General features: G+C 38.6%; 1 protein-coding gene across 1 annotated transcript in view; it reads right to left on the reverse strand.

Annotated features, from left to right (window-relative positions):
* Positions 1–12,931, reverse strand: part of CFAP92 (cilia and flagella associated protein 92 (putative)) — a 1,173,156-nt gene that overhangs the window by 604,557 nt on the left and 555,668 nt on the right. The window contains exon 8 of the mRNA XM_044078084.1: positions 380–535. Within this exon, the coding sequence (XP_043934019.1) occupies positions 380–535 (156 nt within the window). The remainder of the gene's footprint in view (positions 1–379; positions 536–12,931) is intronic.

Raw genomic sequence — 12,931 nt, forward strand, 5'->3', positions numbered from 1 at the left:
CTCCCAAGAATGGTGAGTGGGATGCATCTCTTCACTCCCCCCCCTTCCTGCCTGGTACCTTCAGTGCAGGTGCTGGTAATTGAACTTTGGTCACTTGGGCCACAGCCACGGATGCATCCCTCTGTACCAAGAAGTCAGGCTAGCATTTCTGCACTGTGAAATAAAGATCTGAGGTCAAAATGAGGAGTACACTTGGAGAAAGGAGGAAGCAAATATGCAGAATGTTAATGCAGAGACTGAAACAGTGCATGTGAATTGGAGAACTTACCTAAGGTGCAAAACAACCAACTTTACTAAAATCCATATTTGCTAAGAAAACATGATAAAAGCTTTTCAATTATTTCAGCCAGTTTCTAATTGTAGTGCAGCCAATGATTACCTGCAAGAAGAGGCAGAAAATCCATTTCCATTACAACTGGCTTTTTCTTTTTTGACAGCTCGTATACTGTTAAATCTTCGCCTGAAGGTTTAGAGGCCTGTTTCCATTCATCTAACACTGTGAGTCTGTCTTTAGTACTCTTCCCCTTTCTTCTGCCTGCAACAAAGAAAGTACAGTCATTTAAGTATTTTTTTCATAAGAGTAGATGTTTGAATAGATCACTGCTGCAGTAGTCTTAGCTATATGGTTTATATCCTGCCTAGGACATAACAGCTTAAGGGCACCATCCACATGCCCAGACAGTTTACAGCTCAAGCAGAACAGGAAAAAATCAGTGGTTTGGGTGCAAGCCTTTCAAAGTATTCATGCCAGCTGAAAGAAGGAGGCTACGGCCCTGAACAAGGGCAATACTAGACAAATAAAAATCAATATCTACACCGTGGGAATAAAAATTATACAAAAAATAAGGGGGACAAAGGTAGAAAGCGCATGACTACTGCAGCAGTGATCTAGCTGAACATCTACTGTTCTTGTTAAGATTACTTATAGAACTGTACTATGTTCATCATTAGATTATTGCTGCAGTAGCCTTAGCTATATGAGTACAGTATCATATCATATAAAAAATGGGAGAAAGAAGAATGAAGCTCCAGAAGTCCCTGGAGAATGATGCAAATAAAGAGAGTTCTAAACCTGGAAAAGGAGTTTAGTTTGCAGTGCTTTGTAAAAGTGTGTACAGCGAACCAAGTTGCTGAGTCTAGAATTCTTCTAGTGTCTACCCCTTTCCATAAATCTACCAATGAATCCAAGGTCCTAACAGAATGTGCCTCGAGCCTGTCTAGAAATTAATTGTTATGGTGGGAATAACAAGAGTAAATAGCATAGAACATCCATTTGGAAATTGTCTGCTTTGACATCGACTGTTCTTTTTTCTTACCTTTATAAGAAATTAATTACTGGTCAGAATTTGTAAAGGTTTTAGTTCTGTCAAATTATTATCTGAGTTGTCTGTGGACATTCAGAATATGAAGAATTCTTTCTCCCTCAATTTTAAGTTCTGGAAAGACAACAGGGAGATGGATAGCTTGGTTCAAAGTAAGCTCAGATACCACTTTATGCATAAATGAAGGATTAGATCTCAAAGAAACCGTCTCTTTGTGGACAATGAGATAAGGTTGACCCACCATAAGAGCTTGCAACTCAGACACTCTTGTTGCAGAAATCTGAGCAATCATTAACACTGTTTTCCAGGTTAAGAACCACATATATGCTTGATGAGCTTGTCCAAATTAAACAACAATTATTATTTTTTTTACAAAACAAAATTAAGATCCCAAGGATTAGTCACTTGCTTTCTAGGTGGATGACTATGCAAACCCCTTTCAAATACATCTTGGTATGGGAATGCACTGAAAAAAGGGATGTATGGACTGACATGCCAAAATGGCCAATAACTGAACCTTGAAAGAAGAGTAATAAAAGCCAATGGATCATAGCTCACAGAAAAATTGTAGAGCCAGAAAATACTAACCTTAATAAGGTTTTGGTTCTAAGTATGTCACCAAGTAGAAAACCTTTTTCATTTGTTAATACATGAGTTACTAGTAGGAGAATCCTTTGTCTCCTTTAATACCTGTTGCACTCCCTCAGAAAATTGGTGTCTAAAAGGCATTATGAACTATTATCCAGGGAGTTAGTTGAAGTTGTTTCAAGTTGGAAAGTATTAAACAACCCGTCTTGTGTGAGTAGATCTAGTCTGTGAGGAAGCTTGTGGTAATTGCCCTTCACCATTTCCAAAAGAAGGGAGAACCACTGTTGGACTGCCAGAAAGAAGTCACCACAATGATCTTTAAAGAGTCTTTCTAAAATTTTAGAATGACCCTAGGTATCAGTAGAAAGGGTGGAAAGGCATACTGCAATATTCCCGTCAAAGAAAATGAGAATGCATCTGTTTTCCAGGCATGCTTGTAAAGAGTCCTAGAGCAGAATTTTCCCAGTTGTTCATTGTGAGTGGAGACAAATAGCTCTCCCTTAGATATTCCCCACAGCTGGAGCAAATCCTAGAAACCCCCCAATTTAATTTCCATTTGTGAAGGTCTATCCATGTCCTACTCAGTTTGTCTGTCACAAAGTTTCATTCTGATGAAATGCAAAATGCATGTAGAATGAGATTGTGTTGAATTGCTATATCTCAGGCTACCATGGCTAATCTGCACATAGGGTAAGATCTGAATGTCTCCCCCAATTTGTTAATACGCCACATCACTGTGGTCTTGTATGCCATCATTTGTAGAAGTCTTGGGGACCACCATTAATTGAGAGAGTTGAGTGGATATATAATAACTGCTAAGCTCTCTTTTATTTTGAAGTGTTTTGGTCTATTTGTTAATGTGCCACATCACTGTGGTCTTGTATGCCATCATTTGTAGAAGTCTTGGGGACCATCATTAATTGAGAGAGTTGAGTGGATGTATAATAACTGCTAAGCTCTCTTTTATTTTGAAGTGTTTTGGTCTATTTGTTAATGCGCCACATCACTGTGGTCTTGTATGCCATCATTTGTAGAAGTCTTGGGGACAATCATTAGTTGAGAGAGTTGAGTGGATTTATAATAACTGCTAAGCTCTCTTTTATTTTGAAATGTTTTGGTCTATCCTTCTGTTCTTTTTGTTCCAAAGACCCTGCATTTTCACTCCCAATGACACAGCTCCCCAAGCAAAATCTGAGGCATGTGTGGAACTGGAAGGGAAAAAAGGGAAACCTGGACTCAATTAAAACTGGCCTCTCCATCAAAGCAGTTCCTTTTTCACAAATTGCAAAACTAAAATTTGAAACATCGGGGGGGGGGGGGTGTTGATGTTGGGACCACATAGATTTTGGGTACCTTTGACTCCTTCTCAAGCGGAGCCTGGTTCAAGGAATCATGGGAATTATAGATGCCGTGAATCCCAGTTTACTGAGAAATTTTCTTGCTGAAGCCTTGAACAGGGCAGAAAAACTCAGGAACAGTTCTACATATAGATCTACATTTTCCTGTGGAAGAAAAGTTTTGAACTGAAGTGTCTAAGAGACACCCCAAGAACACAATACTGTGGGAAGAAGTCAAACAAGTCTTTAAAATGTTCTTTGGAAGCAAAGTGTGTGAGGGAGATCTCTTACCCAAGTGAGAGATTCCTGACACTTTGAAAACGATTCTGCAAGGATAGGCAAGTCATTTTGCAATAGGCTATCACTAGGGCTAGACACTTTTTGCAGAGCAGTGGATAACCCAAATGGTAATGCAGAGAACTGATATGTAACCCAGACACAAAAAAAAAATTAAAAAAGTTTGAAATGTTAGGCACTAGAAATGTGATGATAAGCATCCTTTAAATCTAGTGTTACCAATAAAGTGAAAGGGGGAATTAGAGGTAACAGACTGTGAAGCGATAGCATTTTGAACTTTGGGACTTCCACAAACTTATTGAGAAAGGAAGGATCGAGGACTTGTCCCAATGAGGCATCTAAAGAGGAGCAGGTCTATTACCTTCCAAATCAACATATGCTGAATGACAGGAGAGAAAACAAAAGTTTGACCTAGTGGATGAGGAGAAATCCCCTGAAAAAAAGGAGGAAGGGATTCCCACTGTCATATGTACCCCTGCTGGAGCACTCTCATCACTCATTTGTGTGAGATTATTTGTTGCCAAAGACAGCAATGAAGAAACACATTTTGGAGAACACTTGGGAAGGGGGTGAAGGTTACACTTTGTTTACTAGAAATATGCTAAGTCTGCTTATATAAAAATCCTGAGTTAGGGAAGAAACCTTTAATACACTTGGAGAAGGAATGCTGAAACATCCGAGTCACCCTTTGAATCAGTTTCTCTTTCTTAGTTTTTTAATGCTGCAACAGTAGATGGTTCAAATATAACCTCCTTATCAAAGGGCAAATTCAGTATTTCAGTTTTAGCATCCTTGGGTAAATTTTGAGAATGTAACCATGCAAACTTTCTTATAACATATCCAGAAACTGTTGTTCTGGAAGAGGCACCAGCTGAGTCATAAACATACTTCAGATACTGTTTGGTTAACTGAGAAACAGAAGCAATAAGAGTTTTAGAGAAGAATTGGCCTCAGAAGAAGGAATACTGGCAATAATGTTTCTCATATTCTGAAAAGAAGCAAGCAAAAAATTTTACATGTGAGCTTGATAATTATGAATCATAGAAATAAGATGGCAAGGGAATGCACTCTTTTCCTAACTCTATCAAAAGCTTTCCTATCCTTGTCAGAGCGAGAAGGACTGTGATATACTAAATGTTTCATTGCAGCAGGATTTGCCATGCTAGTCACAGGATGGTCAGAGTTGGAATTAAAAAATTGGAATTTGTAAGACTGAGGAACTTTATACTGTTCTTCTACCTACTTAGTGGCAGGCATGTTGTGGGTTTTAATAAAAACAGCCTACAGTGCTTGAAGAACGGGAGGATCAGGAGTAAGTTGAGGAAATTGTGATTGTAATAAAACCATAGCAGTTTTTCAAAGAGACCTTAAATGGCATTATGTTCACACTAAAACAATTGTTTATCCTAGATATGGTTTCTGTAAAAGAAAATTCTTCCAGTGGATAATCAGAAGAAATACTCTCCTCTTATCAGAATCCATTTCCAGAAGAGAAAAAGCAGGAGTTGTTTCCTAACAATCAAATCCTTGTTTGTAATACTGGGAATCTTCAGAAAGTGAAAAATTCCTTTTTCTTTTACTATTAAATCCAAAATGAGAAGTGTTAAGAACCTGAACTAGGCCCAGAGCTAAGCTCAATACATCTTCTCTGTATAAAGCAAAAGAGATAGTAAAAGATAAATATTTACATTTCTGCTTCCTTCTGAGAGGAATCTCTGTAGAAGTGGACGGACTCCTGTCAGAGACACCTCTGCAGGGAACCGGCATCCCAATCCAGCTAGGTGGAAAAGCATTCCCTGCTCCCTCCTCTGGAACTGACAAGAGTGGTTCTAACATGTCAGGCAAGGAATCCCTAACAGCAGCAGCAGCAGAGAACAAGTCTAACCCCCTGGTGTATGGTGGATCAAAGGACTACACCAGAAGGAGCAAAAGAAGATGAGTGGTCTGAAGCACCAGAAATGGCCATTGCATAGTCATCCATCTGTGGTTGAAGCAAAGCTGTAGCCTGCTGAAGAAGTGTTTTTCTTTTTGCAGTCAGAGGAAGGAAGAATTGATGAACCTGTAATTTGTTCCATGATGAAGTCAAGAAAGAAGCCTGAATCCTGGGTAAAACTGACAGCAGCAGTGGGTGAATGTTAACTATCAAAAGAGTTGTGTTTTTACTTTAAAACCACTGTGACAAGCATGGCATACATTTACCCTAGCCTCTAAAAATAATTTATAAAACCTTTATCAATAAAAATTAGAGCAAACATTAGAAAAAACAAAGTTTACACAAAGAACTATTGTTTTTAAAAAGCCAGATAGGTCACAAAATACAGTCCAAAAAAAGTCAATTTCTAGCAAAAAAAAAAAAGTTCTAGTTAAAAATGTATTGTTTCAGTCATAAAATGAATTGTGGGACATTTTTCCCCAAAGGGAACTTATCTGCTGAGCAATGGATTAATACTCACCGACTGTCATTCCTTCAAAGTCTGTAACAGGAGCGCTGTTTGGCAGCAATTAAGCTCTGAAGGGCTTGAAGCCCAGACCACAGACTGTGACCAGATCTAAACAAGCTGTTAACATTCTGGGGGATGTGGAAGGTGCCCTTAACCTTTGGCAGCAATCTGGCTGCTATATCCTAGGCAGGGTATAACCCATATAGCTAAGGCTAATGCAGCAGTAATCTAATGATGAATATTTACTGTAAAACAAAACTCTCAGAGAATGTGCAGTGAATGTTATTAGATGGGCACACTTCAGATTTCTAACTTTTTTTTTTACCTGATCACCATAAAACTGTAAAGTCACACTAAAAAATAAGCCAAAAGGAATTGTTAGTGCTGAATGTCAGCTTGTTGCATTAGTGTGCAATGGAGGGATGGGATAGCAGTGGAGGGATAGTCTGAGAAACAACACATCACCCACAGCATCATTCACGCATTCATTCTGTTTGAACTGCCAGTTTATACATTTTGCAACCTTTCTTCATTTAATTGTATATTTTGTATTGGACATAAATTTCATCTTTTTATTTTTTGCATTTTTAATAAAGTATATTTTTCAAAAAAGGGGAGCCTCTGATAACTGAATTTTATGCTCACTCTGTAAAATTCAACCATTCTTAATAATGTAAGTGGTGTTTTGCAACAGACTATCCATGTAACATGATTATGGTGCCATAAAAGGCATCAATTCACCACAAGTGAGATCCCACGTAAATTTATATGAAATTAGGTGCCCATTGCACTTAATGAATAATCTCAGAAGTCTATCCAAAACAATAAACTATACTGCAGCATTGCTGTAATAAAACACCCCTACCATCTCTGGTAAGGACTATAGACAGTGCTGAAGATGGGGGAATAGAATCAAATGCATTGTTGGTTCCAAAGAAACTATGTTGACAGCACAGCTACTATGTCTGAAAAGAAAAAAAATATGCTAAATATGAGTGCAACAATAGTGGATTATAGAATGATCCCAATGCCATCCCAGCAAATATAATGGGTGCCGCATGTGTTACTGAGGTCAACAAATAACACATCCTATATTTTTTTCAGAAAAACGGACTACTCATATTTTATTGGCTTTAATGTTGTGTCTTTCGGCTTTTTCCCAGTTAGGGGTCGCCACAGCGGAACTCCGGCCCACTAATGATTGGCAGTAGATTTTTACGTGCCGAGTTGCCAGCCCTGATGCACAACCTTCAACGAAGGTACGCCCATTCACGCATGTCTCCACAGAGAAAATAAAGATAGCTATTTCTGATATAATAATAATTAAATAAATAAATAAATTCAGCATACATAAAAAACTATGGAATTTTTTGTATGTTTTTTGTATGTTTGTTTCTCTATATATATTGAACTATTTCTGTCCATGGTTTACAATATTTACATAGACACACATACCTCTAAGTATACTTGTAAATAATATATATTCTTAAATAATATCAATATTTAGAGAGGTAATATAATTTTAAACATCTTTCACTGATACATTCATCTACACTGATATAATAGATAAGTTATAGCGTCAGTGATTGTATGAACTAGAATTATAAATGCATGTTTTTTAGAATGTGTTTTATATTTAACATTGCTTAATAGGCCTATTTTTGATCTATTTTTGATTTATTTTATTAAATAGATTTCTATCTAAATGTTGATTTGATTTTAATACAGTGATTCAACTTAGCTATGAATTTAATTATACTTGTTCTTTCAACATTGTGATTCTTATTTCTTTTTAAGGAGACATATATTATGTGATTCTCCATTAGCTCTCTCTTTGATTGTTTAATTATTCCAGAAAGAGCGGGAAATTAAGCTCTTTAATTACTTAATTGTTTAATTGTTGCTACTATAAAAATGCTTGAATTTCTCATTTAAAATGTAACCTGAAGAAGCATACCAGTGTGTATGCGAAAGCGCTCGTTTTTTGGAATAAATTATACTTTTATTACATCGTAGTGATCCCTGCTTGGTGTTCCTGAGACACTGAAATATTTAAACAAATGAGTTGTATGCCATTATATCATGAACAAAACCCCCTACAAATCAAATTCACACACAGACTATTCTTCAAAACCAATTTCCCTGACCACCAAATATGACCCCATGGTACACTTCTATCAGGGATCTAAGACCATGCATTCGTCCAATGTCTACTACCATTAAATAAAGATAAATGAAAGCAATGCAGTTACCATAATGATAGATCTGTGTTGTTTGCATCTGTCCATCTAAACCTGCAGGTTATCAGATCTGACTCAGGTCTGAGGCCGGACATACTTAGAATCGTCATACTAAGAACTCTGTCTAATCTACCTATAAGCCTTTATTGTAGCACCCTCTCCTCAGATTGAATTTGTCCCCTGAAGATAACCCCTGAACTACTATAATCATGATGAAAAATAAGGAAGACTGCAGAAAGGGATCCACACATACAGACTTTGTGGCTAGACTGACAAGGCCAGTCCTGAGCACTCACTACAGAAATTACAATTTGGAGAGAGCACGGAGGGAGGGGTGTTTGAGATGGACAGACACAGACAACATGGATCTATAGTTATTATATGTACATAACTTTAGTATCCAATGTTGCCTTGTCTTGTCTGTCTGGTCTCAACCTGTGAAACAGAGTCCCCAGCCATTAAAACCCCAGGGTGGCCCTAAAAGAGAACATCCTAAAAGATGGTGGAACCAATAGAAACTCTACATCTGGACTGTACATCTAATTTGTAATAGTACACAAAGATATGAGTATTAGACCAGGTAGCTGCAACACAAATATCATCAACAGATGCCTGCAAGAAAAAGACAGTTGAGGTAGTTGTCACCTTTGTTGAATGACCTTTTGGTTTAACTGGTAAAGGAATTCCTTTCAAGGAGTATGCAAAGCAAATGCAGTCTGAAAGCCATTTAGATGAGGTCCCTTTGGAAACAAACTTGCCAAGTTTTGCTTTAGAAAAGGAAATGAACAGCTGAAACTTTTGGTCCTGTGCAAATAGAATTGAAGTTGTCTATGAACAAACAATAAAATAAATGTTCTCCCTGTTTACTGAAATTTGGAAAGAAAACCAGCAAATTAATGGGATTGTTCACATTTGATTCAAAAGCAACCTTGAGCAGAAAGGATGGATTGGTTCTTATGGTTAAAAATCAAGTAAGGATGTATGGAAAATAAAGATTGAAGTTCTGAAACACTTCTGGCTTTTGTGACAGACACCAAAAAGAGAGTAAGAAACATCATAGCTGAAGGTTCAAAGGTTTGGAAAGGACTTGCAGCAGTAGGGAAGGTCCCATGGAAGCACCAAGTCCCTGAATGGTGGATGTAGCAAAAATGTACCCCTTAAGAATGCCTTATAAAACTTGACAGCTACCTTTGAGGTATTATCCCTGCCGACATGAAAGTTAAAAATGGTGGCTAGTTGTACCTTAATAACTTAGACTAGAATGAAAAGGATCAGCCAAAAAGTTCAGAGCAGCATCTAAATGTGCTGAAAAGTGCTCCAAAGTCTTGGTAGAAGCCCAAATAGAAAAGCACTTCTATTTACTTACATAAACCTTCCTAGTTGATGGTTTCTGGGAAGAAGAAAGTAAGTGAATAACTTTCTGAGAGAGCTAAGGATTCCTGGCCATCAGTGGAATTGGAGAAACCATGTGGTCAGCTTGGAAAACAAAGGCTTGGGAGTGGTAATCCCACAGGATGAGAAATCAGATCCAGAATGAGATCTAGCCCCCAAGATGGATGCAGAAGATGATGCCCAAGAAAAACAAATATGCTGGAGCCAAAATGGAGCAGTGAGGGTGACCATCAGTCTGCAAGTGTCTGCCTTCTGAAGAAATTTGATTATCAAGAGCTTCAGGGAATAGGATTAGAGGAGACCCAAGGGCCAAGCATGCAGAAGAGTATCCCTCAGTGGAGAGACCTTCAGGGGAATCAGGGCATAGACACTGTGGCACTCTGTGTTGGATGGAGAAGCAAAATTATTGCTGTAGGGGGTGCCCCAGTGGTTGAAAATCTGCTCTGTTACCTTGGGATTCAAAGACCACTCATAAGGCAGAAGAATGTTCCTTCTCAAGCTGTCAGGCAAGATGTTGTATCTCTCTGGGATACATTTTGTGATCAGAAACTGTTTAGAGGATAATTCCCATTGCCAAACACTCATGGCTTCTCGATATAGGGGATAGGATCAATTTCCCCCTTGCTTGTTCAGATATACCACCACTGATGTGTTGTTGGTCTATATGGCAATCACATTCTTGGGGAGGAAGTTCTGAAATGCCTGAAATGCTAGGAAGACTGGGCTCATCTCCAAGACATTTATATGAAGACTGGCTTTGGTCTTCAACCAGGTGCCTTGGACAGCCTTCCCTTGAAATGCCACCTCCACCCCAGAAAAGAAGCATCCATAGATACCACGGCCTGGAGATGGGGAAGAACAAAGGGTCACCCCACCACAACCAGTGGTGACTCTGGCAGCAGCAAATGTGATGGCAACAAACACCTGTCAGAAGCACTGAATAGTCCATAGGGTGAGTCAGATAAAACCAATGAACTGCAAGATTCTGCAAACTCTCATGGGGGATCTTGCAAGGGGTACAAAATGCCACCATGTGTCCAAGGAGATGAAGTATTGAAGCGGCAGATGGCCTGGGAAACTATAGCACGAGAGATGCCTATAGGCTAAGTGAATTTAGCCTTGATAGCTGTATCTTAGCTGTCTAAGTGACCATATCTAAATGGTACCCAATAAATTCTAGCACTTGAACTTGTTCCAGGTTGGACTTTTTGTGGTTCACTGTTATTCCCAAGGACTGACACAGCTGGAGTAAGTAATCTCAGGCTTTGATGAGTTACACCTTTGGGCAAGCAGTCAGGAGCCAATCTTCCAGGTCAGGAGAGACCCTTAACCCCTGGAGCCTAAGCCAGTCTGCCACTACTGTTATGCATTTTGTGAACAGCTGTGGAGCTGTGGTGAGATTAAAGAGCAGAGCCCTAAACTGATAATGACTGTCTCCACTCCAGCCAAAAATGCAGAAATCTCTTGGAGTGCCTCTCTAGCTTAATGTGATGGCAGGCATACGTGAGATCCACTGAACACATCCAGTTATCCTTACTCAGAAGATGTAGGATGGACTGCATCATGACCATCTGGAGTTTGGACTTTTTGACAAAATGGTTCAATTTGCTGACATCCATGATGGGTCTGAGGGCCTTGTTTTTCTTGGGAGCCGAAAAGAATCTGGAATAGACTCCTAGTTGGTCTGGTGGGACCTCTTAGATGACTTGGTTGACCATTAATTTTTGAATCTCTACAGCTGCTTCACTTGTATGGTGGGGTGGTGAACATCTGGGAGGGACTTTTGTGAGCCTTTTGGGGTGAACAAAAAGGAATGGCATAATTAGAGCCAATAGGTGAAGGTCAGAATATCAAAAGCAGACAGTCAAACAGAAAAAATAAATATCCGACAACCACGGAAAAGCAAACCAGTAAATTTATTATATAACAAAAATAAAACTGTGCATATTGAGTGCTTTTACTACTGAATGTAGCTTCATCAGACCATTCAAAGGCACATAAACATCCTAAATAAAAGAACTTTATTAACCAATCAAAATACTAATTTGCAAACACAGCCCCTCAATTAAAAAACTTACTAACCAATGAGAATACAAATTTCCAAACACACCCCCCTCAATGTAACGCAACATCTCATAGTTGTTACACAAATATTCATTAGTAAAACTGTAATAAATATAGTAGCTACTTATTAAAATATTCACAACGTTAATGGAATAAACCACAAGCTTTCAGTATAGGTTTAATAGACACTTTCCCATTCAACCCTGGGTAGGTGTTGGTTTGTAACAAAACTATCCACCATAATTCAGCACATTCAGTCCTATTAATTAAATCTCCACCCCTAAGATGTTCTCTCACAATCTCTAGAGCTGTAAACTTAAACTTATTGCTAAAACCATTCATAGTAACATGCTTAGCCAGTGCACTGTTATCAATGGAGTTCCTAATTTAACCAATGTGTTCCAATATTCTTTCTTTTAAACTTCGATTGGTTTTCCCCAAATAGTAAGCTTTGCATAAAACACACTGAGCATAGTAAATCACATGCCTAGTCTTACAATCAGCATAGAAGATAAAATTAATCCTACGCTGAGTAAATGGACATAAAATGAAACTCGTGGACCAAATAAAAGCACAAGCTGAGCAACTCCTACAAGGAAATGTACCAAAACAGCCTGAATTACTAATATTAATATTACTGTCTTCAAAATGTATATAGCATAGCTCTCATTTCAGAGACCTATTATTCCTAAAGGAAAACTTTGGCGTAGAACCAACTAGCTGACTGACATCGTCACTAGCCATCAAAACCAGCCAATACATCTTAATAACATCACATATTACACCTGCCTGACTACAGTAAGTCAGTAATAAATGTGGATAATGTTGCTGAAACAAACTGGAGGCAAGGTCATAACATCCTCTGGACAAGACTCTCAATATCTACATGTATTTGGTGACAGCCTCACAAGCTTTTGGATGACAGTCAAGCAACCTTCAATTGCCTCCAGAGACTGACAGTCAGGCAAACCTTTGATGGTGCTAGAAGGGCCACCCAAAGGAAGCCCCATGGAAGTCATGGTTCTGTGCACCACCCTTTCCCCTGTATAGTATCCATTATAGTTGTCCCCTCAGCAGCAGGGGAACCTTTGCTAGGATCTTCCTGGAATGGTTGCTATACTTTGCAAAAAAAAAGAGTTGCTTCCCACAATTTGGTTCCTGGAGAATGGACCACTGAGGGTTTAAGAAACTAATTTCAATGGAAGACAGTGTCTTTCCATCCTGTTGTCTCCCAGTAAGCATGCACTTGA

Source organism: Protopterus annectens, chromosome 7.part0, assembly GCF_019279795.1.
Source record: "Protopterus annectens isolate FY-2018-M chromosome 7.part0, PAN1.0, whole genome shotgun sequence".
Classification (NCBI taxonomy): domain Eukaryota; kingdom Metazoa; phylum Chordata; order Ceratodontiformes; family Protopteridae; genus Protopterus; species Protopterus annectens.